This window comes from Genypterus blacodes, unplaced genomic scaffold (genome assembly GCF_046128005.1).
Source record: "Genypterus blacodes isolate CSIRO-AG114 ecotype Tasmania unplaced genomic scaffold, CSIRO-AGI_Gbla_v1 ptg000012l_1, whole genome shotgun sequence".
NCBI lineage: Eukaryota > Metazoa > Chordata > Actinopteri > Ophidiiformes > Ophidiidae > Genypterus > Genypterus blacodes.
Window position 1 is genome coordinate 2,722,555 of NW_027466826.1, and position 27,934 is coordinate 2,750,488.

The 27,934-nt window shown below is 43.1% G+C and overlaps 1 protein-coding gene across 1 annotated transcript; it reads left to right on the plus strand.

Moving 5' to 3' along the window:
• The first annotated feature begins 45 nt into the window (after window positions 1-45).
• ablim1a (actin binding LIM protein 1a) lies at window positions 46-27,870 on the plus strand. The gene is made up of 25 exons (XM_076166340.1): window positions 46-233; window positions 8,013-8,150; window positions 11,917-12,100; window positions 12,989-13,098; window positions 14,275-14,401; window positions 14,539-14,632; window positions 16,737-16,824; window positions 17,507-17,571; window positions 18,553-18,630; window positions 18,847-19,005; window positions 19,248-19,292; window positions 19,466-19,501; window positions 19,619-19,748; window positions 20,607-20,726; window positions 21,438-21,542; window positions 21,879-21,926; window positions 22,577-22,717; window positions 23,527-23,612; window positions 23,699-23,822; window positions 23,934-23,995; window positions 24,713-24,773; window positions 25,012-25,019; window positions 25,540-25,614; window positions 26,549-26,629; window positions 26,868-27,870. The coding sequence occupies exons 1-25, from the start codon at window positions 212-214 to the stop codon at window positions 26,979-26,981; spliced, it is 2,301 nt and encodes a 766-aa protein (XP_076022455.1). The 5' UTR covers window positions 46-211; the 3' UTR covers window positions 26,982-27,870.
• The last annotated feature ends 64 nt before the right edge of the window (window positions 27,871-27,934 follow it).

Genomic DNA, 27,934 nt, shown 5'->3' on the forward strand with positions numbered 1-27,934 from the left:
AGCAGGCAGTCGGGAGGCATACCCCACACTGTAGCAAGGCTTTTTGGGGAGGAGAGCTTATAGCGCCTACATCTCTCTCTCTCTCCCTCCCTCCCTCCTCCCTCTCTCTCTCTCCCCTCTGAGCTCTCATTTAGCTCTCTGTCCTCACTAAAACAAGGATACCGCTGATCGATACCCAGAGCCTTTTCCGGTTAGATGTATCTGGATTCCAATGGTCATGGTCAAGGAAAAAGGTATTCTGACAGCTGGGGTGGCAGTGGGTGTGTGCATGTGTGTGCGATATACATCTTGCCTGATGTGTTGACTGTGCCGTTAGAGATTAACACTGCTTTGTCCTTGTGGTTGAATCGGTTGTAGTTGGACTGATTTCCCGCTGGTTTGATTGCTTAAGATTTTGGGGTGTGTGTGACATGACAAACTGCACATTTTTGTCATTCACACACATTCTTTCCTGATGAATTCTCGGTACACCCTTTGCTTCTGTGGCTGGAGTCTGTGGCAGCATCAGGCTTTATGCAAGTGCACAGTTGGAACAAAGCATCTGTATCGATCTATAGGACCTATACATGAAAACTAATGAAGGTTGGATGCAAATGTTACTAAAACCTGCAACTGGCATGTAGGTGAAGCAGAGCAGGAGTGGAGGGATCCACACTGCGCAGAGCCATGGACGTATACCCTGTTGTATGTCTCTCTTTCTCCCGCTCCCTCTCTCGCTCTCTCTTGCTCTGTCTGCAGCCGTTGCCATGGCGACCATCTAAAAGGTACACTCCATTGTTGTCAGCCGTGGCCTCATTCATAGTGTCCTGTATAAGAGACATATGATTTGTTTGGAACCATAATTGAACAGCGGCTGTGTGGGTTAAGTTATGCAAAGGCGGTGGGTATTTTTCCGTCAAAATGAACATTCCTGTCAATCTACCGTGACGTCCAGTTGCGAGCTTGACCACTGTTTTGCTGTATGACTCACAGCAAGAAGCAACATGGACACAGAGTTCCTCAACAGGAAAAGCTATTGAAACACAAGTAATGACAAATAGTGCTTAACCTTTTGACTTCCCCACTGTGTACAATTAAGAATAAATGTATGTAAACAATTATTGGGCAAAATGTGTTCGTAAGTTGGCAGTATCAACAATAAGGTCACTGCTGTAACTGAATAAGAAATCTATTACATCACCATTTACAGTAATTCATCACATTAAGTAAGTCATCACCGGTATACAAGAAGACCCTCTGTGGTGTTGGTCACAAGTAGTTAGCAATGCCTTCACACTGTATCTAAATACTAGATACAGTGTGTGTGTAGGCATGGGATGTTTTTTGTGAATCCTTCTGTCAGACATGAATATGTATGTTTTTGTGTGTGTTTGGGACAGCTTGCAGGTTTCAGGAGGCTTCGTCCAGCTCTTTAGGTTGGTTTTATTGGGCCACAAAAGAAGGTCTGTGCCACTGAGTCCGCAGCTGGCAGAACACTCATAACCTCCTGCTGCCACACGCTCGTCCTCCACAGACTTACGTTTTGTGTTCCTTAACCACATTAAGTGTCATCTCGTTTGTCGCGCCTCTAAACAGCAGGGTGTGGGGAGCGTATCTGCCATGTACCAGAGAAAGGATGCGACCTAAGCTTTTTTTCGTGGCGTATCCCCTGGAGATATGATCATGCAACCTGTCTGAGGCCAGGTGGGCTTGGTGTCGTCAAGATTCTGTTTGCTCAAAATGATGAATCATAATCAAAGGGTAGCAGCGTTGGCGTTTTGTCCGCTCGCAGGCAGGTGTCCTATTTTTAAGCCTGCTAACCCTTGGTGTAGTTTGTGATGTATTGGGGCCACGTGTACTAAAGACAACTCGATCTATTCTACCTTGGTCAGAGTTTTGTGCACTCTGTCCCATTCTCTGTGTCAATTGCGTTAGTGCTGACAATGGCCTGTGAAATCAGACATTTGTCATAGTATCATCATGTATGTCTCAACCTCAAAGACACTCCCTGCTGCAACTCCCTGTTTTCCGAATGAGGACCGTCTTCATGTGCTATCATGTGCCTCTGCTTGCCTGCCTGCCTGCCTGATTTTCGCAGAGTGCTGCAGACAACTGCAGTGGTGCCTCATCTTTGGAGCTTGCCGGTGTCTGTCTGCCCCCTGAAAGAGGAGTTAAACCCTTTCACAGACACCCAGTGCAGCACAGTCTCTCTCTCTCTCTCTCTCTCTCTCTCTCTCTCTCTCTCTCTCTCTCTCTCTCTCTCTCTCTCTCTCTCTCTCTCTCTCTCTCACACACACACACACTCATAGATGTACACTGTTTGTACAGCTGGCACACAGGACCAGAATATACAGATGAGATAAGTGGTCAGCCGGTGAAAGAGGCAGTCAGCGACCTTAAGCACACAGCTTAAAACAACACGAGCAAGGGGAGAATCCCTCCACGCCATGAAAGAAACACAGAACTTATCCATATATTGTGCCAGCAAACAAACATCCTCCCTGTCTTGCATCAATCGGTTCGATTATGTCAGGAAATATGACACAGGAGTGTGGGTCCAGACTCACCGGGTCTGTAATGGGCTGTCATTCAGAGGCCAAGAGCCAATGCCTTCATTGGCTCCACTTATACCAACACAATGGCTTCTGCAGTTCATGAAGCCGCCATTGTTTTCTGCCAGATAAGTGGCCGGAGTGAAAGTCTCTCCTGGTGTTTATGAGGGTTCTGTTATGAAGTGGCCGCTCTGCACGGTGGAGGACAACAATAAGGGCCCTGAGATGTAGCATTCAAGCGTTTAGAGCTGATCATTATTTCTCAGCACAGGTCCCCAAGGATTAGTTATTCAAGGTTGGGGGGCCTGGTGGAGGCAGATAGGGTCCCCCCCACAATTTGTGCCCGTGTTTGAAGTGCTTTGTTTGGGACGCTGGTGGCGCGTCGGAGGGGTGGGGTGTCGGTGAATAGATCCATACATATTCATGCTGGGGAGGGTTAAGGGCTTCTTGTTATGTCTGGATGATGAAGAGCTCCCCACGCCCTCCCCAAATGTGAGCACACACACACACACACACAGACACACAGACACACACACGCACACACACGCATACACACGCATACACAGTCGCTTGATCACGCGTTGGGGTTTCATGGTGGTCATATTTGTGTGCATCAAAGCCTTTTGATATTCACTATTGTGGGCCAGAATATGCCATCCCAGAAGAGCTTCTGTCGGTTGGATATTGGAGTAAAAAGGGAGTGTATGTGTGCGTTTTAGGGGAATTGAAAGGGACACATCTGGGGCCTGAGCTATAGGGAGGACCAGCAGGAGAGGAGATCACTGCCCCCCCCCCCCTCTCTCTCCCTCTCTCTCTCTCTCTCTCTCTCTCTCTCTCTCTCTCTCTCTACCTCTCTCTATACTCCTCAGGGACTGCTAGCTGTCAGTCTGGGACTGTAACAGCACCAAACAGTGCAAGGGAATATTTTATAAGAGTTTCTCATCTCTCGTCTGTTGTTTAATTGAATTTGGCCCTCTTCCTCGTGCTTTTTTAACCCCTGCTACTCTTCTTTTACATTCCTGAGGGCTCTCGGTCGGAAATGAAAACAACAAAATCTGAGGAAGTGAGCCTCCGCAGCGAATCCAGGCCCTGTCTGTCAATAGGCCACTCTATTGTCATTTAGGACGGGGGCACATGTTACGTGAAAATCTGTCCCCAGGGGATTCAAACCGGCCTTCTACAGTCCCCCACCCACCCCCGAATCATCTGCAGCCTTTATTATTGCCAACGCAGCTACATAGCCTTCACATAAATGGGTGGGGGGTGGGTGGGACATAAGGGGTGGAGAGAAGCCCCGCACCAGGCCTTGAGATGCTCCACGGTTTATTGTTCCTTCAGCACGGCGATGGTGTGTGTGTGTGTGTATTGTCTGTTAGCACTCATATCAGTCAGTTTATCCCCTGGTGATGAGGTCAGGACAGATCACCCTGTCAGCACAGCCGACACATCCAGACTGACAAACGTGTGCACCAGTGTGAAAATTGTGTTACTGTATAATCCACAGCAAGAGGTCGTGCTGCATGTCTTCCATGTTCATGTTACTTATTTATGCTGTTATATAATATACTTTTGAGAGAATCGAGCACCATTTTGCCAGACTAACCCCTTAAGACGCCGCTAATGGATTCATTTGGAATCCGTGTTCCTTTAAGTAAACATTGTTTGAAGTTATGCATTTGCCCACATAGTCATAAGCTCTCACTAATGGATTTTAAGTCCAAACAGCAACCTATAAATGTTTCATTCTGAATCCTTTCAGCAGTCTGAACTTGCCGTTGCGTCGTCCCTCTGCAGCCTGCGTCTAAGGCAAACGTAGAACTTTACACTGACAGAGGTGGAGCTGAGATGGAAAAACACAGATTCCTATCCAAACCACAGTTTTTCAGTCCTCTGTGCACCAGATTTGAACATCTGTCATGGATTTTTCTCAACCTGTCATGACGTCGCCGCTGTGTTGATTTTTCCACGCTGGGCTGTCTCCGCTGTCAACACGACTATTTATACACTGCGTTTCAAGATTTGACTTTTCAGGATAGAAGTAAAATCTACATCAAAACACCCCAAATAGATTGTTTTCGTGGAGAACATATGCTTCAAAACATCTGTTGTTGCTCAGAAGTAAAAGTTGGAAGTTTAGTGATTTGTAACCCAAGAACAAAGTCTGGAATATCTCCAAACTTTCTAGATGAAGCTCGTCTGCACAGGTGTGACCAATAGTCTAAATGGAAGCAGCAGACACATTTATTCAGTGTGTGTGTGTGTGTGTGTGTGTGTGTGTGTGTGTGTGTGTGTGTGTGTGTGTGTGTGTGTGTGTGTGTGTGTGTGTGTGTGACCAAGTTCTGTCTGTCACTTAAGTACACATTGGTCATAAATGCATATTTGACCCCTACAGTACACATCCCCAATGTGATGCAGCCCAACTAGTAAGAAACATGGCTTATCACACTGATTGATTTCAAATCCCACTGCAAATGAGAATGTTATGATTTTTATTCTCAGAAGGAAAACAAGACAAATGTTGGCATTCAGTATCCAGCTAACCAGCTTGTTTGGCATGTGTACTTGGCTGACTTGGTACTTTGCCAGGCCTGGGATTAGAGGGTTCATGGTTCGACTCCCGGCATATAAAATTTATGCAAAGGAAGAGCATGTACTCTGCATATTAAAGACTCCAAAAGATGAGAGGACCAAGATGTTCAGTAAGCTGTGGCAGTGAGTCAGCATGTTGAATACGTGAGTCCTGTCACTGGCACTGCTGAACTGACTGTAGATATTGATATAAGATATATTTGCGTTCGATCGATCGAACGTCTGCTGCGAGAAAGCTTTATCATTAACTGAAATCATGTCCAACGTCAACGCTTGTTCATTTTATTGATTGCTGAAATGAGCAAACCTGCGCAGGAGACGTGTATGAACTGCTGCGGTTGATGTTGTTGCTTCACTGGAGGATTTGTTGAATCGTAGTTAGACTAAGACTATTGAGAGTGTGTGTGAGGCTTCAAGTGACTTTCAAATGATATTTTTTGCGGCGTGCTGACTTACCCAGATGGCCTGTGTTTTTCTGTGGAGGCGCAATGTCACACACACACAGAGCTGCTGAGCCTCAGCTCTCTGTCACTCCAGTCTGGTTCACTCAGAGATGACTCATTCCTGCTGAGCGGAATCACGTTAGACACCGTGGAGACACATCCACCACCAGCATCACCGCTACCCCTCGTACCCCATATCTTCCTCTCCTCCCTCTCTTGGTAGCCCACCCTTCTTCCTTCCATGTTCTCACCCTCTCCAGTCCAACATTCATGAATACGGAAGGATTGTTAGGTCGATATTCTGGGCTGAGCTTTGCACAAGACGGAACATATAAGTTTGCCGGGTAACTAAGAAGTCTTTCTACGACGTGATATTTCATTTCACTTGAGTCCTCAATTACACCGTTTCTCCATGTTAACGGGAAAAGCCACTGAAGCTGCCGAGCTAGAATAGAGGTAGTCATCAATAATCCAGTGTGATCTCTTTGCTTTTGTAGACCATCGATTGGTCATGAAGCTATTTCTGTACCTTTGGTGTCTTATTTTAGCCGTGCAGACTGATGGTCCATTGCAGTACAGAAAGAGAAGAGCAAAGATCCTTTCTTGTGTGTTATCTGCATGTGTGTGTGTTTGAAGAACAGAGGGAAAGAGGAAAAGCTACAATTTCCATTCTTGTTGATATTCCTAAATGTGAAATAATCTGCTGCTTTCAGAGCAGATAAGATGTGTGCAGTGCAGCACTGCAGCAGTGCTTATGTTCCGTACAGCAATGCTGAATTACAGTAATGTCTGCCTGTGTCAACCTTTTACTGGCTGACATATCACGATTGTAAATAATATATGAGATATTGATCATATAGGTCACACAAGCTGATCATAGCTTCTGTAGTGTTAGGTGGTTCCATTCTATATAAGGAAATCAAAACATTTTCTACATTTAATTACTAAATATACTGTATATACAATAGATCTATTATCTGATATGATTTGCTTGATGTAGAGCTGTGTGTGGTACTGTGTCACCATACACACACCTAGATATCTACACAGTTACACTCTTCATACTTCCTTGACCTCTCTTGATATTGCTGATTTAATTTGCGAATTGGTTAAAAAAAAGAAAACGGTTTAATTAGATTTCTAATAAGAAAAATGTAATACAACCTCAAGAGAAGTGAACTGAGGGTTTAAGTTATATTATTTGCAGCTGTGGGATGTGATCTAGCAGATATTGGCACAGTTCTCTTTCAGGACACTGGACACATATAGTGTGCATATATTACACATACATACATACATACATACATACATACATACATACATACATACAAACATACATACATACATACATACATACAAACATACATACATACATACATACACACACACACACACACACACACACACACACACACACACACACACGCATACACACACACACACACACACACACACACACACACACACACACACACACACACACACACACACACACACACACACACACACCCATACCTACATACATACATACATACATTTGCATGGTCAGGTGTTCGCATGTGTGATTAGACCCAATACAGTTTCTTCTTCTTATACATACACACAAAATATGTTGTCAAATTGCTGAAATGACATTCCGGATTTCTACAAAAAAGGCATGCTATTTGGGAAATTTACGGCCAAACTAGGTCAACATTTTTTGGACGTAACACAGCATTTTTCTTTTGGAGCATTTTGGCCATATTTGGCACTCACTTAGTGGGTCTGCAGACCTTTGGATGGAACCTTTGGAACACTTAGCTGTACTATTTCTTCAACAGTGCAAAGGTAGAAGCCTCTTAGAGCTACTCTGCATGAAATTATAAATCCTTGATACAAATATGTTCCCCATTGCCACAGAGGATAGTTTTCCTATTGATTGGACATATTGATCCTATTGTAACTTTCTGGTGCCACAACATGGATGATGTCACCCCACAAAGGAAAATGATTTTACGTAGCGTTACCGTCATAATAGCACAAGACGTATCCATAATACACGTTTACTAATAGACATTAAAGTAACACTAGTATTCCTTTCTCCACTACAAAACACTTCTGATCAACAGGCTCTGACTGCCATTTACCAAAGCCTATCCCCCTCCATATCTTCACTCTATGCTCCACAGACTGAGACAGCCAGTGTATAATTTGTGGTTCTCTGAAAATGTTGCATTGTGCTTGCCCTGCTTGTTTTCTTCATCCTGATTGGCTCAGAGCAGTTGGCCTCATCTCTGGCGTTCGTGTGATGTTGCAGTTTCAGGTGCAGAGAACGACGTCAGGCGTCCGCAAAAATAAAAACCTGAACCCTGCACACACACCAAAACTGCACGCACCGGCCCGTGCAGCCTCTGTGATGACTCATCGACTCTGTCGTCGAGTAGTAACGCTCACCTCTCCTCTCTTGCAGTGGCTCATGCGCAGGACACACATCACCACTCCACAGAGAAACCCCTGATTCAGTGCTACAAATGTGGAGAGCCGTGTAAGGGGGAGGTGCTGCGGGTGCAGAACAAGCACTTCCACCTGAAGTGCTTCACCTGTAAAGGTACAGTACCATGCTGACGCTGGAGGAAAACGGGCCTTTGAACCAATAGATTAGCTTCCTTATTCCTATGCTTTTGATTTTGTGTTTCCAACCCAGTCTTTTGGCTGGATTAATTTAAAACATTCCTAACTCATTTTTAATAAATCCCTAAATTTTGTTCCAGATCTGGATTTGGGCACAGACCCAGGAATTTTTTTGTGTAATTTAGTCCTGATCAAGATTAATTTATATAATATAATACTTCAAATAAAGCAATTAAGAATCATTATTATATGGTCTTTTTCTTTCAGCGGTACATAATAAGACAAATGTCCTCTTGGCTTGTCATAGGTGCGCACTCTAATGAGGTTGGCGACTGGACATTTTATCATTTCAGGAGACATTTGCCTGCCAGAGTAACCAGGTGACCTATGTTAGTAAAACAAGTGCCTTTTTTCAAACACATAAAAAAAGATCTCTCCTCAGATGATGACGTGAGTCTTCAGACAGATTTGATGGGTTGTTTTGTTTTCTGAAAAGGAATGTGGGAGTTGTGAAAATTTCCATCTTAAGTGTGACATTTTATTATTCATAGTTTATTCAGCTTTGTCACAATAATAGGACATTTACTTGATATCAGCGAGTACATACAGCCTAATAAACAGCAGCCGTGGTCTGTAAATACGAATTTTCCATATAAACTGTAGTGTGATGGAGAATAAGAGCACTTAGGTATTAGGTAGTAGTAATCTGATATATTCCATACTCCTACTTTTCTTGATTATTTTTCCAACACTGGAACAATCTGCATCTTATCCCATGAGGTTGGATGGGAGCAGCAGAATAACCACCATGTCCTTTCCATCCACCCTCTGTGTGCTGGTAAAATGACTGATACATGTGACGTGACTCATCTTCACTGCTTAGACCCACATACCTCAATTAAAGTAGGATCCAGACTCCTGTGAGACCGTTTGAGCAGACTAAACTGGTTGACGGTGCAAATCCATCTGAGTTTAGTTTTATGATGATGGATGTCTGACATTGTGGCGTGATAAGGATTTAGCCAGCCAGCCCACGGCCAGCCAAGCAGTCTCACTCTCACAGGCTGAACCTGCCCGGCTGAAACCTTTATAGTTAATCTGTGACTGGAGCGCTGTAACATAGTTAGTGTAGCTCACCAAGGGCCCAGAATAACACAAGCAAACACTGAGATTAGTTTCTAATTCTGTGCTTTGCAAGTGGATAGAGACTATAAAGTGTGTGTCTGTTGTAGTTGCCAATGACGATACACATTGACAGCTTGAATATCCAAATGACAAACATTCACCCCTGCTCAAAATGTGAAAAGCTGATTTACTAAAACTTCAAAACTACAATAACGTCATCCTTATAAACTAGTAAAAACTTAAAAATGATGTTTTATTCCCACTGCATAATCCCAGTGACATCACCCTGATGGATTTTTTATATAAACTAAACTTATTTAATTGCTTGATTGGACTTTAATATTTCATTAAGTTTTTCATTGATTCTTCATGTATTTGTGCTGCTGTTCTACTCTATGTTATTGACAGATGTGCACCTTTCCCTCCATGCATGTTTTAAACTCCTGGTACATTCCACACAAAGCAGAACTTTCAGGGGGAAAAAAAATAAATCTTGTCAGGCTCCAGATCGATTTCTCCCTCTGGCTGTGACTCTGTCTACACCTCTACACATTCCTCTACGATGTGTACCCCAGCCTTGTTGACACTTTTTTTTTTTTAAAGTATTCAGGAGCCTCATTGCTTGATATGCACATAGTGAGTGTTTTAGAAAGGCACCTTATGCAACAGCTATAGCATGTGTTCAGAAGCTGGGCTGGTGGGACAGCACAGTCTCAGGCCTCTAAATCTTCCCGCACTGCTGGTTTTCTCTCAGCTCAGTTAGATTACACGATAATCTCATCATCCCTGAGCTCTAATGCAATTAAATCACAGTCTCTCCCTCGCTCATTCTCATTCATCCCCAGGATTTAGATGCTCATTGCATAAGATTGATTAGGGGAGGAGATCTCACACAAACATCAAAATATTTTCCCTCTCTGCTTTTGGCATTTCCAAAAAGCTCTCACCAGGGTACATGTAAATAAATATACAATGCATATGTGACTTATGACTGAATACTGTCAAAGAATGATAACAATATTCCTTATAGACGTGATAAATTCAAGTACCAGTGGAAGGTTGCAAAGATTGGTGTCACAGATGTTATACAGAAAGAGGTGGAAGAGGAGAGAGAGAGATAGAGAGAAAGAGGGAAGGTTGTATTATTAATACTATTGTTATTGTTAAACTTAATACGTAGACCCTGAGGCAGAATACAAGTAGATTGAAATTGGGATGATCTCATAGGGTAAATACAGTTTTTACAGGATGATGTCAAACAGCAATGTAGGCTATTACAAATCGCATCATAGGCTGTGTTTCGCATCGCATCAATCGCATCACAGGCTGTGTTTTTGTTGTTGTGTGGTATAAGTGTCATTGGGGGTAAACACACATGCCACAGTTTGGTAATCACTGAAATTATTGAAAAATCCGTGGCTAAGTATAATTACTTTTTTTCAATAAGTGAGCAAATAATTATATGTGGTCGTGGATTTTTCAATCGGTCATCAGCCTGAAACCACCAGCAAGCAGTGAAAAGCATTTTGACTGTGTACTTTACAATCGTGGACATTTTGTTCTGAGGCCCAGCAAAGCAGATACAATAAAACATTCTCCACAGAAAGACCCTGGCCTGTATCTTTTTGCAGTACAACAATCCTTTCTGTTAATGGATGAACCCTTCAGATACAAGCCCAAGAACAGTTTGCTACACATTTTTCTATCTTAAAACGTGGAAATTAGCAACCACATGCCAGACATCTGGGCTGCTGAGGGCTGGAAATGTATCCGCAAGGCCACATTTAAAGCATTAGTTTCTGAGTGTGTCAGAGTTGTGCAGGCTTGGTTAATAACACACTGGCTTAGTGGGTGTTTCCAGCCCACCGTGACCCTGCACAGGATAAGCAGGTGTAGAGGATGGATGGGTTGGTGCAGTTCCTGACTCAGCATCTGAAATATGAAAGACCTCCTTCTTCCTCCAGCAGCTTCTCCCCGCTATAAATATATATATAAAAGCTGCTCTTGTTGAATTTAACGGGTAAATCTGACGTCACACTAACCTGAAATAACCCAGGCGCTCTGTTGTTCCCATTAATTTGTGTTTGTGCCCTTGTCACTCTTCAGTGTTAGTGGACGAGGTTACATTTGAATGGAAGGAAGCTTGATGTGTGCTGGAGTATTTCAGTCCAGCTATCTGCAGCAACAGATCAAGGCTGTTTCCTGGGCAAGGCTGCGTTTGCATTGTACAATCTACCTTAACGCTGACAATGAAATGACCTTGTAGTAGACGTGCTGATTAATTGATCCAAGCCCTCAATAGAGTCTTTTTTAGAAGGAGGTTCAGTGTTGTTGTCGTGACTGTGAATTTTGCTGATGAAAGGATTGTCCCCATTTACTCAGTGAGCTTCACATCATCACAAACAGAGCCGTTGAAAGACATTTTTTCACCTCTTTTCCTCCATTTCATGCATTCAGTGAACCTCTCTGACTCTCTCACACACACACACACACTTAACAAATTTGCTGATGTGTGGAGGAATGGGTGGCTCAACGGTTGGCTGCTTTGTGTGTTATATGGACACAAGAGCGCAAAACGACCTGATTTAACAGAGTGTCAATGTGTGTGTCCTGTGTAGCGTGTGGCTGTGACCTCGCCCAGGGGGGCTTCTTCATGAAGAATGGGGAGTATCTGTGCACGCTGGACTACCAACGCATGCACGGCACACGCTGCAACGGCTGCGGGGACTTTGTCGAGGGAGAAGTGGTCACCGCCCTGGGCAAGACCTACCACCCTGCCTGCTTCGTCTGCACCATCTGCAAGTAAGACATCTAAACATCCGGTCAGGTCAAGTTTATGGCCGTAGCTGGCACGTAGAGAGTCTCAAAGGCTTTACAGGCCGGCATCGGGTAGTGGGAATACATGGAAAACCCTATTGTGTTAAAGGATGTGCCATAGGTGGGGTAGCAGGCACATTATAAAATAACAAAAACAAAGATGTCAGACTACAGGAAGATATCCAATAGAGAGTATCATCATGTCCAGTGCAAGAATCAATTGAAAGGTCCACAAGTGGGTGTAGTATCCATCCCATGTTATCCTATTTCTAGGTTAGCAGGGGAGTAGGGAGGATCCATGCAGGATGGTAGACAGGGACAACTAAAGGATCTAAAGGGCTTTCACATGAACTGTTAAATCGCAAATCAACCAATATAAGCGTTTTGTCGTGCGTACAGATGCATAAACACACATCTTTTGCCATCGGCCCCCAGCCGGCAGCAGTGTATTCCTCTGTAGGTAAGGAGATCTCCCAGTATACAGTGCAAACCTACACACTGGTGGGTGGTTTGCAGGTTTGGCCGACTCTATAAATATCAGGAAAGGGCAAAAACGCTCATGTGATGATCGTCACTTGCCTTACGCCGGTGATAATTCCATGGAAGTGTGTAAAAGGAAACTGGATAAAAGCTTCCCAGTTTGAATCTCATTTTGATCTAGACCGTGTTTTACTTGCGTTTACAATGATGGGAGTGACACACATTCCGGGCTAAACCCTTACTTGCTCCTCAACCTAACAATGACACACACTCTAGATTTGTCATCTCAATCGGTATCAGAAAACCTGCACGCTCTGACTCATGTACTAACACTTCCCACCAGGCCACAGCTCATGCCATTGTTGACTGATTGTCCATGTCACTCTTTTGCAGACGACCGTTCCCTGCTGGGGACAGGGTGACCTTCAATGGGAAAGACTGCCTGTGTCAGTATTGTGTCGAGCCCATGTCTCCAGGACCCAAGGACGTCCTCGGCTCCAGCAGTAAGTATCGTCCTCATCAGATAAACTCACCGCAACTGGTCAAATTTGCAGGAAGGCATTCAAATTCACATAGCTGCAGTTCTGGCTCAGAGCAGGGACGTCCTCAGTGGGGATTAAATTAAAATAGGATTAATTACAGGACTTGGGAAAGTTTGGAGAAACTCACTTCACCTTGCAATCACAGTTTGGTGTGAATTGAATCCAACACTGAACAAACAATTGCAAGCTGCTCAAGAAAACAACATCTGTAACAAATACGGAATCGTGAACGTCAACATGACATGTCCTCCTCCTCAATTCTCCCATGACTCAGTTTCACATTATGGTAGCTGTGTCATGCTGTACAGTCGGGAACACATCATTAATCTAGTTATAGCTTAAAGCAGACTGATGAAGGAGCGGCGTTCTCCCCCTGCTCTGTCTCTGCCAATTCCTGTAAACTCGTCCTTGTTTCAGAGCAGCCATGTTCCTTTATGAATAACATGGAGACAGACCTCGCTAAATTATGCATGGCCATGCATTTTCTTTCCTCAGGAACAGGGGAAATGCAGCTCCTGATCCCCGCCCCCCCTCCTCCTCCTCCTCCTCCTCCTCCTCCTGCTCCCAACTCCGCTCTCACTCTCCCTCCTCCTCCTCGCTTCCTGTTCCTGTTCTCTCTCTTTCTCTCTCTCTCTCTCTCCCCCAACTGGTCTCTCCATTGGTGGTTGAAGAGCTTTTAGACAAGGTCACCTATAAATAAATCATGCTGATTCTCCTCACGTCATCATCTCAACCTTGTTATGCCGTACGTAGTTTTCATCCCCCTGTGGTTGCAGCGCGCTTCTGTTGCTTTCATCCTCTATTCATTAAAGAAGCGATGACATGAAGATTTTTCATTTAAAAGCCAACCTCTTACACTTTTCCAGCCTTTGGATCCTGCTTAAAGTATGGCTGCTGCTTTTCGAGCCGTGGTAGAAGAGATGCAATGACAGAATGGGGCAGCTGTCAGAATGTTCTTTTTAACCTCTATCACCATCTAGTGTCCTGGGTCAGAACTGACAACATGACACACCCTGTGAAATTCTACAATGAATCATTTTTGCCCAGTGAAAGTTGTGCTTTCTGCAAGAAACAAGTACCAAAGCTCATCCAGTATTTCATACCTTGTGCTCAGTGGTGCTGCTTTTCCTTTTACAGACTGTGCAGGATGTGGCCGTGACATAAAGAATGGACAAGCTCTGCTAGCGCTGGACAGGCAGTGGCATCTGGGTTGTTTTAAGTGTAAGGCCTGCAGCAAAGTGCTGACCGGGGAGTACATCAGCAAGTAAGCACGTCATATCCACTTCAATTACCGGATATTTGTTCACATTCTGGCCTTGCATAAGAATTCTATATGCTTCGATGTTTTTACTGTTCAGCTGCTGGTGTTTAGTTTGGCCTTTTTTTGGTTTTTCCTCCCAGGGATGGCGCCCCCTACTGTGAGAAGGATTACCAGATCCATTTTGGAGTCCAGTGTGAGGCGTGTCAGCAGTTCATCACAGGGAAGGTGCTAGAGGTAAGCCACAGACACACACACATACACACACGCATACATTACAGGAATCGTTTCCAGTCCTGGGCTCCCTGTGCACTCAGCTATAGGATATGGAATTTTTAATAGGCATCTGTAATCATTGCATCTTTATGACTCCTGTCTGAGGTAGGTTTGTGCTCAACATTCTCAGAATTGTAGGTGAATAAATACTTAAACAAACATAAAGTCAGTTAAATTACAGTTAGGTGAACTACCTAGTACATGTTCATTTAAGAAATACGAATTCAGGAGACCATTTTAGCTACGATTCCAAATGTTTTCAGTTGAAGTTATTTTTTGCATTGTGTAAATTTTCAATCATAGTGTTATACATACATTTTACCCAGAAACAGGATGTTATATGCAGATCTGCACAGTGTAGTTTCACAATCTCTGGTATCGTCCTTTTAGCACAGCACAGGACATGTTTCATTTTAAGCATAGCTCCAGGTTCTTGATCCTTACAAATGCACTTGCCTTTGCACAAATACAGCTGTTCTTCTTCAGATTCTATGATGAAATTCTTATATAAGTGTTGTTCACATCGTCTCAGATTCATTTATGGAAAACAATGCCAACACTTCTGTCTGTGACCAACATCTCGCTTCTTTGTTCTGCTGTGATGATTGTAAGCATGATTGAAAAGGTTTATTTAATGTCTTACTACATACAGAGAGGTGAAATTACAGGAAAATGTGTGCAAGTCTCTGGAACTCTATGACTCTATGATCCTTGATTATGGTGACTGAGATCACTGCCTACCACGTCGATCCAACGTCGGTCCTAAACGTTGGGTTTGGCTGAGATCAGGATGCAGCAAATGCCATTTGCGTATGCTTAACATCATTCTCACACTCATCTTTCAAACCATTCAGTGACCCCTTGTGTCCTATGTTTGGGGCATTGACATCCTGAAAGAAATCATCCTCATCAGGACAGAAATGCGTCATCATAGGATAAAGGTGATCTTTCAGAATCAAAGACCCCAAGCCATGTCAGGGGATTGCCTCTAAAGCGTAACAGAGCCAGCAGACACCCTCAATGTCGGGGTGAAAAGTTCAGGCACTAAATGCAGACGTCATTGCTCTTGTTGAAAGTTTTATGCATGAATAACTGCCATCTGTGCCTCAATAGTGAACCTTCTCATCTCAGTCCAAAATCAAGGTCCACCTGGCCTGCTTGGAAACCATTTAAAGGCCACAGAGGATATGAGAATATTCATCTTTTTCTTTAATTCATCATTTTGTTACTTCAGCCCATGTTCTGTAGTTATTCCTGAGAGGGAGGTTGCAGATTATTGAGTGGGAGATGCCATGACATTTTGGCTAAAGTCCTTCTGTCAATTTTTTGGTACAGTAAAATGTAAAATGCAAATATTAGCCTGTAGACCCATATCTCAAAGTGAATCCATTTAAAGTAGAAAAGCTACTGAGGGGTTTTATCCAGCAGGCAGGTCTCATTTGGTTATTTATCACCCTTGGTCAAAGTCCCAGCCTTTATAACGTCTCTCTGCATGCAAAGTGCCTTATCAGCTTAGGTGTAATTCAGGTACTTCAGTCGTCTTTTCATTTTCTGGGTTAGTGATGTGCTGGTTTGTGCAAAGAGAAACGCTCACATACTTGAAGGCAGTTTGACTGTGTCAAATGGCCTGATGGCACAGCGGTCATGCTGGTTTTCATATTCAATATTAACAAAGTACGACAGTCTTAACATTTTGGCAGGAGGCGATAAAATGACTGAAAGTGAATTAGTCTCAAACACATTAATTTATTTCACACTGAGAGACTTTGTCAGAGATCTTTGTTAAACGCTTTGAGCTTACAAGAAACACGCATTGACATGCTTACTCACAGCTGACCAGTGCCATCATTTGATCAGCAGCATGGAGTGTAAGTAGAGAGTGATTATCAGTACAAAGGATCTGATATTCGCATTGTCGAAGAGGTTGTGTTGAAATGCGGTGTGACGAAAAAGAGGAAGGAGAAGTAACTGAGGGCAGGTGCAGCTTTGTGTTTATGATCTGCAGTCGCAGCTCATCGCTCTCCTTGTCCCTGTGTTGTTGATGCCTGGTGTGTGTGCTGTGCAGGCAGGAGATAAGCATTATCACCCCAGCTGTGCCAGATGCAGCAGGTGCAATCAGATGTTCACAGAAGGAGAAGAGATGTATCTCCAAGGTGAGCACACCTCTGCGTATCTCCTTTTATTTTCATGTTCTTACTGAAACTGAAGGATTACTTCATCCCTTGTGGGTTGAGGCGGCCTTGTGAAATTCGTCTGGTGCTCAAAAACCGTGAAACATTTTTAACTTTAACATATGATATTATACTAATATTTGAATACAAAATGTCTGACAGTTTGTATGTTCAGACACTCAGAAATACATGTGAAAATATGAAATTGCAGACATTTTCGTGGCATATTTACATTTACTTATTCTAGTTGAAAGCATGTGAATATACATATATATCCAGTATCATACACAGAATTTATTCATACCAAAATTAAATATGTAAAAGAAACACTTCATTTCAAATAGATTACTATGTTCAAGCTTTTATTAAGTTTATTAACTTAATTGGAACATATATTCAAATATCCAAATTATAATAACTCATGCTGAAGGACTATTAACTACAGCCACCAGGTAAATGTGGCTGAATAAAATGTACATTTAATTATTAATATATAATGAAGGAAATATAGAAATACTTAGAAAAGAAATGGAAATACAGCAGTTCCTCTACTGTATATATACTGTAACTGCAGTCCTTGGGTAAAAGTCCTTTGTAGCCTTCCACTTATACATATGTACTAACTGACACACATAAACCAGATAGTATATGTCTTTCTCTGTAGGGTCAACAGTCTGGCATCCCGGCTGCAAGAACACCACTAGAACAGAGGAGAGACACAGGGAGCGGGTAGGCATTCACACGTCACCCACTGCACTGTCCTTTGACTTTGTCCCGACGCCATTTCTCTGTTCACGGCCCAAGTTTGGAGAGGAAATAAAATAAAACTTCAACATATGTAACAGGGGAATGGACATGGGGCTCTTTTCCACATTTTAACCATCCCTACATCTGTGTAAATACTCCCCCTGTTGGGGTGATGGTGCCTGTGTGTGCCCCTTTTGCATGTATATGTGCATTAAATGTGCATATGTGTGAGCTGTGAGTCAAGTCTGCAGAGGCACAACCCATGTGTGATGTCCTGTGAACCCCCCTCTCCCTTCCTCCACAGCTATTGCCTCCGTCCCTCTTATTCCTTCAAAAAACAGAAAGGCAGGTACTGTATTCGCTATTGGCTATGAGATGGCATCACCCTGTGTTCCCACTTATACATAGCACACGGTGCACTGTATGCTGCCATCTGCTGGAGACAGCCTGCAGTGCCTTCTGTGTCATAATAGAACCATTGAGCCTTGTACATTCTATGTTTTTACGCTAAAATGTGCATGAAACCAAATTCTGCACATAGTTGGACACACACACGCACAGATTAGCTATAGGTGACTATTTTGTCTTTTACCATTAGAAAGGTGTAAAGCTCATGCAATTCTTTCTACATTCAGGACTGCTGCTGCCATCCAAACTGTTCATTTCCCATAATCAGGCATGAGGTTCTTAAGAACACAAAAATCACAGCACAAAAGCTTTGTTCACTTCATTCACTTTGCAGTTTTGCAAATGAATGACCTAGCATTAGCATTTCTAATTACTCCATGGAATTCATGAAATGTCAACACGGGGGTTTGTAATTCCAGCTCATCACTCATGTAAAAGCCAGAGGTTTCGATCAAGTGTGGTATTCAGAGAGCAGGGGGCTGTGGATCATGGGAGATTGACCGTCGTAGAGACATTGATCTGACTAACGGCTGCCTCCATGTTTCCTTTTCACAGCCTACAAGGTCGTCATCTGAGAGTATTTGTTCCAGACCTGGTTCAAGCATACCTGGCTCACCGGGTCACACGATCTATGTAAGATCCATATCTTTGAATGTGTCTTATGATGTTCTTTCTCTTCCTCTTTACTGCTTTAGTCTGCTTTAAATCAGGAATTACCATCCAAAACAGCGATAGCTCTTACCCCTTTTTACCAGACACACTTTGTTTAGGAAAAGTGTGTTTTGTACAGTGGTAATCTCCCTTATCTGTTGTTTGTGTGTGCATGTTTGTCTTTATTTGTCTCCCTAGGCAAAAGTAGACAATGAGATCCTTGATTACAGAGACCTAGCTGCCATTCCCAAAGTCAAAGCCATTTATGACATTGAGCGTCCTGATCTTATTACCTATGAACCTATGTACACCACCTCCCTGGATGAGAGAGAGGAGAGACGAGAGAGTGTGGGAGAGGTAAACACACAAGGCTGCATGCTTCTCTTCCTGCATGCACGCCACTGCTGTGCTCGTGCTGAAAATTCACATCAATATTTCTCAAATGTCTCCCCTGTTCTGCTAAGTTAATGCATCAGTAGGGGAGACAGAGATGAATGTGAATGAGTCTTTACTGGCTTTATGATATTTGATTTCGGTGATAAATCCTTTCAAAATAAAAGCTTTCATTATGCAGCACTGAACCTCTGTGCCCCTCACAGCTCCACACTGCCAGGAGGGAACGTTCCCCCTTGCCTGATGACAAGGTAAGATACTGTACGTCCCCCTGGAGTGATGATGATAAAAGACCTTCAATCACAGAGGTGCATATCTACAAATGCTGCATACTTTTACCAGTTTAACACTGTATAATACGATTTATCCTGCCCTAAATGTCTCAATACAAAGTTATAATTTGCTATCGTGTTGTTCTCTCCAGTCCTCGAGAAACATGTCACCTACTCCTCCTAGTGAGGTGAGCGTATTATTTTGTCAGTGTACTGTGCTTTTGCAGTGAAAATGTACTCACAGAAATTCAGGCTACAAATCAAAATTTAAAAAGAATTGTGGGGTGTTTGTATGTGCGTGTCAGGGCTCTTGTGACAGGAGGGAACGTATCCTCCAACGCTCCACCAGTCAGGGCTCCATAGGATCACCTGTTTATAATCGCCACGGTTACACCCCGACTTTGTCACGGTCGCCGCAGCATTTTCACAGGCCGGGTGAGTACCACGGCCCATTTTGGCAGAAGTGTATATGTGTGTATGTAGTTGTGTGTGTGCGTGTGTGTGTCTATGTTCACGTGTTCGCAAATGACTTACAAGGTGGATCATTCACATCTTTGCTTCTCATTTGACTCCCTTGCTCTGATTTATTTTTCATATTGAAGGACAGCTTCACCAAAATTGACTTTGGGGCTGTTATGTACTTTGTAGATATTTTTGTTACATTTCTGTCAATTTCTTCATCAGTCACGATGGAAAAAAAGTCATGAATATTTATCCCATAGATAGATATCAAAACTGTCAATAGATATTTGGTCCTGATCCGGAATTGCAGTAAAGTAATAGAGTAGTAACAGTAATAAATAGAACTACAAATATTCAACAACCACTAATAAGTTGATGCGGATTCAGTGGACCGCAAATATTTTTGATTTATATTCAATAGCTGCTGAAACAGCGCTGGAAAATTGTTGTCTTTAGGCCAGTGTTATTACAATAAGACAAATTGGGTAGAGGCTCGCTTGCTCTAGAGATGCACTATAACAACCTTTAAGTCAATTTTTGCACCTTTAACAATATAATTCCTTAACTCCCTGCCTTTCCCTCTGAAAGGTATTGTTTTGTTTCAGTTGTAATCCTTCTTTCTTGTATTTCTTCTTACTCATGGTTTCTTCCAATAATCCGTATCTCTCAGTCTGGGTTGGTTCCTCTGTCCCACACTTGATTCCTGTATATCTTACTTTCTTCCTTTGTCCTCACATACTCACCTTCTATCCCCTCCCCGCGTCTCTCACCTCTGCTGCCTGGTCGTTGGGGTTTTTGCCCCCCTTGTTCCCCCCACCCATCTCCCCGCAGAGGCTCTTACAGGCATGCAGAAGCTCTGCTCCTCCTTGTGCAGTAACAGTGTGGGCTCCAGAAATAATGACTCACGCCCCACCTCCCCTTTCAGACACCACTTCCTCCCCCATAGCCAAGGTAAGGGCCCCACTCCAATCTTCTCTGCTGCCCCCCAAAGACATCGCTTCACCTCCTCTGTCACATTAGATGCCACCTTGCACAACTTTTCCATATATCATTCTGGATCCATCACCATTTCCCATTTGATGCAGACGTGAGCTGCCCCATGATGTCTGCTGAATAGTCAAAGCCTCCTTCAAAAGCATCATGCAGCCACATAACCCTCCTCTTCACTCAGTCAGTTTACTAACTGCCTCTGCCGAAGCAGCCAAAAGGCCTTTGCATTTTTTACTTTTTGCAGTTTTGCATGCACTTTCGAAAAACCAAACTGACAGATAGTTGAATGTTGGATATTGGATTTTTTTTGCATTGTTAAATTCTAGGAAAACAGTCTTTTGTTTCTGTCTTTATAAATGCACAAGTGCTTGCTGGCAGGTATTCACCTCTATAATGGATTATACCACAAATGAACAAGCATTATACAGTATCTCATTATACACATCTCTCAAATGTGGAATCTCTCTATTTCAAACTCCAGCATACTGTGTACCTGCTTGTGTACTATACAGCTCCATTATCTGCAATGATCAAAGACGAGTCAGACTGTCTCCCATTCTGTCTAAATGGCTTTCAGTCCCGTTTGGTGCCTATGTGTTGGCACCAGTCAGACCTGTGGTTCCCCCTCTAGTGTCCCTGCTTATGTTCTGTTCTTGATTCTTCTCACTGGAGGCACCGACCCGCCAAGTGGCCGGAGCTCCCCCCTCCCACTCAGGCCCGACAGCCGGCCGGTCACCCCGCCTCTCTCTCTGACCCCTAAACATTTCCACCTCCCAGGTAGGAGCTGGAGCGCACCCTGTCACTGCTCGCCCCTGATCTATTGAACTATTTCTATCTGTTTATGTATCTATCTTCACATAGATACCGTGTGTTTGTATATCTATCTACCTGTCTATCTGTCTGTCTGTCTGCTTTTTCTCTCCCGCCTCTACCTCTTGAACTGTCACAGATGACCACCAGTAGACACAAGAGTGTTTCCCAAGAAAAAACAGATGATTTGTGGACTTTTATGTCATACATGCTTCCATACATTCCAGAAAGTTCACTTTGATGCATTTGACAGTAATAACCGTTGCACTATGCCCTCTCTAATGACTGTTTAAATGTTTTCAGATCAGGGGAGCAACATCTACAGAAAGCCACCCATCTACAAACAGCACGGTACTTTTCCCTCTCATGTATAACAACATCTTTATAGGAGAGAGCATAGCTGTCAGTCTGAGTAGTATAGTTTGAGTCTTTGCTTCATGTTGAGCTGGGCTCTTTACTGAGAATGCCTTTGTTACTCAACTGAAACTGTGTGTCCATGTAACCATGTATTCACCCCCAGCATCAGTGTTTGAGCACTGTTTGAAGTCTGTCTCCGATCGTCCTCTGTCTGACCTGCAGCTTGACCTCCACTGCACTTTGTCTGTCTTACTGTATCAAGACATTTATTTAATGTTATATTCCAGCTTTCTCCTTAAAAAAATGGCAGTGGTGTGAGGCAATATCACCTGCTTGCATTGCACGTCAACTGGTTTTCAGACTTTTATCCCGTTTTTAAACACAGGTGGTGCATTCTACATCACCCTATGTCCCTTGATTCATCCTTGAAACAAGTGTAACCACCTTAAATCTCACCCTCTGCACCCAAATCTTAGGAGCTAGTTCAGTTTTGACACTGTAGACATCATATATACTGTATCACACTGAAGACCACTCAGGACTGAACCATTATTGAGCCTGATCAGATGATGCTGGAATGTTTATCTGTGGTTGAGACTGTGACCCAGACACTGATAGATCAGTTCCCATGGTTACCAACCTAGATACAGCCGCCATAGCACCTTACAGCAAGTCTGCTGATGAGATCATCAGATCCGCCACCTTCCCTGCTGCCCATGCTCCTTCTCCGGACAACAGCTCACGGAGTGCGGGCGACCATTGGCCCTACTCTCTTGCTGTATTAGGTACAGTAGGCTCCTGATGGGCATGCTTGCACTGCTACCCCCTAGTGTAGAAAGTAGACACCCACACCTAACTCAAATCTGACTCTTCCTTCCCTCCAGCTGAACAAAAAAAGCTTTACTGCACCCCTGCTTTCACTGCGGCACAGGCTATCCCTCAGTCTTTGTTATTTGTCTTTCATTTTTGCTTGCGCAGTTCAAACCTGATGTACATGTTTGGTTTCTTCTGCTGCCGTCTTTTGTTCGCTTGCATTAGCAACAGTTTCCTTTTTTATGTTCACTTCCTGCACATAATGGGTGCACTCGCTGTATCAGTAGTGCCACAAATGACTTGGACAGAGATAACTGAGACTGACTTCAAACCAACGATTGTCTGTCTGTCTTGCATTGTTCTGTGTATTAGACGTCCAATAAAGTCACGACATGATTGCTGATGGCTGCTAATGTAAACATCCATCATGTCAATGTAGCCGGTTATTCCAATCAAGTCCCTCTGTTCGTCTGTCTAGTCAACTCTGTCTCACATTTGCGTTCTACCAACCAGCTTCCACTCATATAATATGTGTATATGTACTGTATGTGTGTACACTGCTCTATTGTGATACTTTAGATGGCACAGCAATGAAACATGCATAAACTTCTGTCTTTCTTTAAACTCAAACCATCAATCAAGTGTTTCATCAGGTTGCAGTACATGTACAGCATGGTGTCTTTCAGAACAATTTGTGTTTGCATCGTTACAGATATGTGCGCCGACATGCATGTGTATGTGTGTTATTTAATCTTTTATGGGTTGTGTGTGGTACCTGCAGGAGCAGAGGGGAGGAGAAGATCTAAAGAAGAGGATGAGGAAGAGGCCTTGAAAAAAAAGCAGCTCCAGGAAGAACATCTGAGCAAGGTCAGCCAGATAACCTTGACCTCCTCTTTTGCTTGTTTCCACCTTTGTATATATGTTAGAAGAACCTTGTGTGTGCCTGTGTGTAGATTCAGTCTGGTTTGGGAAAGCTCATTCTGAAGGAGGAGATGGAGAAAGACCAGATCAGGGATCGTCATGCTCGCAGCCTCTCTGCTCAGAGATACGACCCCAAACAAACCAACTGTGACACAGGTAGATACATCAGCTCCACTCCATGGGTCACACTCTTCAGTCATGACCCATGGACACTATGAAAGATCCCCATTGTTCCCTTTGTTAACCGACACAACATTCATCTTTCAGATCCTACTTCTCCGACCAAAACAAACTCTCTGCCTGGATATGGAAGGAACGGACTTCACCGGGTAAGAATTCAAAACAAAACAAGAATTCTATGTACCACATGACAAGTATTGTATCTTCATTTTTGACACTGTGACATTCATTATTTCATTTCAAGCTCATCAAAATATGAGATATGAAGTTTTCCCAAACTACTGGGTGAAAAAAATTGTATCTCCAATTTTGGGTGTTTTCATACATGAAGCCTTTTTTTTTTACAGTACATTTTACTTCTGGAATCAGAGTAAATTAAACTGCTTTCTTACTTTGTGTGGTTTAAAATGCAGGACCTTTATGTGTAATTGAATAATTCCACTGTGCTCCAAATCTAATGCTCTTATTTGATTTAGGGATCTGTATAGAAATCTTCACAGCACTTTATCATGTACAAAAAATAAATTGCCACACATCATGCTGAGTGAAAACAGTCGATTTTAGGCACTGTCTCTTTGACCCCATTCTAGAAAGCCCACTCTGTTCTTACCCTTCAGGTGGTTCAAAACATTTTTCCATGTTCCACACTTCCTACTATCTTACGCTTTAACAATGAGGTAAAATAACAAAAAGCACAATATGTCCCTTAAAACCAGCAAGCACACCAAACACCAAATATCTTTACGCCAATGCCAAGAGGACTATTGTTCTTTATTCTGTTGATAAACTAAATCTAATTCAAGGCCTAACTTGGCAGCACAAATCCAATATGTTAATGTCATGCCATGTTGTCTGTGTTTCTGCAGCCCCAGTCCACAGATTTCACCCAGTACAACAGCTATAGTGACATGTGCGGAGGAGGAAGAGGTGAGAGCTGCTACCAGACAAATCTGTTGCCTAATTTCACCAGAGCTGTTCAGCATTAGGATTGAGAAATGGCTTGCATACGTGTGCTTAACTGGACATACAATTTGAAGTATTTGCTTAATGATTCACAAATGTGTGGTCAGGGACAGCAGAGTTGTAGATTAGTAGCCTGGCAGGGGGATTTGACAGCAAAACCATTAACTGTGAGTCTCATTTTCTGTCCCATTTTGTCCTGCAGAGTTTCAGGTATGTCTGTCATCAGCTTTTCTCACATGGCATGTTCCTCACCTTGCATCATGTAATGCTTGCTGGTGGGTTGCAAGAGACACCTTGCCCCGAATGCACACCGCCCACTCCTGCTCAATGCTTGCATCACTGTTGAATTTCCTGTCGACGAGTTAACATGCAGTGCAGTGATTTAGGGAGCCGCGGCTGTCCAAAATAGCAGGACGGGGCTTTGACCCTGAGCCACTGTACTGCATAGGCAATGTACATTCATAGCCCCATCTCTATTTGTGTGTCGTTTCCAAGTGTTTTGTGTCAAGCTGAATGTCACATTTGAAAACATGATTTTGAAATTCATAGAAAATCTGCGAGACATTGAAGAAATGTCCGTGCCGACTGCACATCTTGAATACTTTTTCCGTACCTGAATAGTATCCAAATGACTTCATCCAGTCATGCCCGCTGTCATGAGTGGACATGTTCATGCCATTGACCCAGTCCCCTTCCACTATATTACATTTGTGTATGTTTTATTCTTTAGCACATTAAGGATGGCCGTGCAGCACTTGCAAGGATGGACAGGGGAGTATCTATGCCTAATATGTTGGAACCAAAAGCAAGTATCTCCTTCTTTTTGTATTGATGAAACACTTATAATCACGACACAAATTGAAATATGACATTAGTGCATTGAATCATGTCGAGGATAAACCATACAACAACAATTCACAATCCAGAAAAGGGAGCGAGAGCAAAGTAAAACACGACATTCTTCTACTGTACTATGGGACAGTATTTGGAGAAATACAAAAGCTGACATATGTTTTAAGACTCATATCTGCTGGGCTCCTGGTCGCGCATGCTGCTTCGGGAGCTGCCGAGTCACTCGGGCGCTTAGCATGCCGGCTTCCCCATGCTCCATCTGCACATAGCTTTGACCTACAGTGGCTGGATACTGTATGCAGCATACAGTTGCGAATCCAACGCCAAGACTGTCATCTCAAAACAACTCATATCACTATATACTGCTCAGTATATAAACAAGTGTAAGTTACTGTGTGGATATGAGTTGGTCAGACGCACCCAAAGAACTTCTAGTTGCTTATTAATGAGCATTTCAGTTAGGCTAAGAGGTTAAATCTTGCTTGTCTTGTATGGATGGAATTGAATATTTAGAGAAGTAGGGTCACTTTGGCTTTCCGGAGAATAATCAACATGACTAAAGTTGCTTGTTTAGTTTGCATCATAATACTTTTTCTTTAAGCTACCTGACTGCACGTCTCTACATCCAAAAAACAATGACAAAAACGTCTACACACCATAGCACCATGCATTCCCCCCGCCCCCCAACAACCCAGTAAACACTCCCAGTCAGCCTCCTCTCACACACCTGTTTGCCCACCCAGTGTCCCCCTCAGTCCCAATAAGCATTCCACCAAAAAAACAAAAAACCTTCCAAATTTCCAAATTTCTTCCTCCCGAAAACTTTCTGCAGCATGACTCGAGTTTGCAGCTTTGACCTGTGCACTGATGAGTGTCTCCTTCTGAAGGTGTATCCCTATGAAATGCTCATGATAACCAGTAGAGGGAGAGCTAAACTGCCCAGGGATGTGGACAGAACCAGACTGGAGGTATCAGTTTTCCGCACCACTGTACCGCAATTGATACTGGATTTGTCTACTTTGTGTAAATGCAATGTTACACAAATACTACTGTAGCAAGGAATGTGCAGTATCCATTGCTTCTTGTCATTTTTGCAGTGACCCCTTTGTGGTTTCAATGCTAACCACGACACCCCCCCTCCCCCCCCTTCCCCCCTACCCCCCCCCCCCCTCCCTTTGTTTTCTCGACCTTTGTTCTCAATTCTAGCGCCACTTAGCACCTGAAACGTTCTTTGACATCTTTGGAATGGAGATCCAGGAGTTTGACAGGCTTCCCCTGTGGAAACGCAACGACAAGAAAAAGAAGGCCAAGCTCTTTTAGCTGTCAGAGCCGCATGCATATGCTGTACATTCATTCAGATAGCACACGACAACTGTAATCTAGATGTAGGTTTTGGTTTATTTCTTTTTCCTTTGCTATATTTTTCTGTTTCCTGACTAATCTAGGAAGCGGTGAAATGGACTCTTTTTTGCTCTGATGCTTCCTGAGACTTGTGAGCTGAATGATTTGTCGAGTTAGTTACTTGCACAGGAAACAAGGAACAGGAATCTCTTCCATGTTCAAAAATGACAAAGAATGCGAATGAATGATAGATAGGTTCATGTTATTTGGTTTGACTGCGCTTGTTTTACTTCTTGCTTTGCTTTTATTTCTGGCTCGTTCCTCCCTACTATTCGTTGCTGTCGATTCCTGTGGAACTTTGTAAGAACAGTAGAACCTCATGGCGCCATCACGTAACGTCCATGCTCGTAGCTTGAACATGAGTCGGCTTGTCCCTCGCTTGGGCTGAAACAGTTTTTGGTCCAAAGTTTGCAACGATTGGCTCAGTGAGTCTTTGAATAAAAAAAAGCCACTGGGAAAGCAGTTAGCTGACCCACCAGTTGTTTTACTGAATCTATGTGGGACGTAGATTCAGCAAAGCAGAAGATCATTTTCAGTCTCATTCCTGGGTAATGCACACATTCACAACTGACCCTGACAAAAAGAAAATCTCTCTCTTCTCAGGCTCTCATAAATACGGCCCGATACTTTCCCTTTACCTGTATTGGAATTACAAATCTTAAGAATATATTTTAATGCCGTATTCGACAGTAACCAACAAATACACAATACACCTAATGTAAGAATGAACTGTATTTGAAAGTACTGTTTTATAAATGAAAGCCACACTGCCGTTTGTTGTATTATTGAAAGCCAATAAAGCTTTAAATCACCATGAACCATATGATCCTCGGCTATACCAAAGGTACCCAGCGCTTGTTTTCTTTTCTGTT

Coding starts and splice junctions, on each gene's coding strand:
- ablim1a (XM_076166340.1), top strand. CDS start 212: ATGGTCATGGTCAAGGAAAAAG. Junction 8,151..11,916: donor GAAGTGCTTCACCTGTAAAG/GTACAGTACCAT, acceptor TGTCCTGTGTAG/CGTGTGGCTGTGACCTCGCC. Junction 19,749..20,606: donor GCAGCATTTTCACAGGCCGG/GTGAGTACCACG, acceptor ATCTCCCCGCAG/AGGCTCTTACAGGCATGCAG.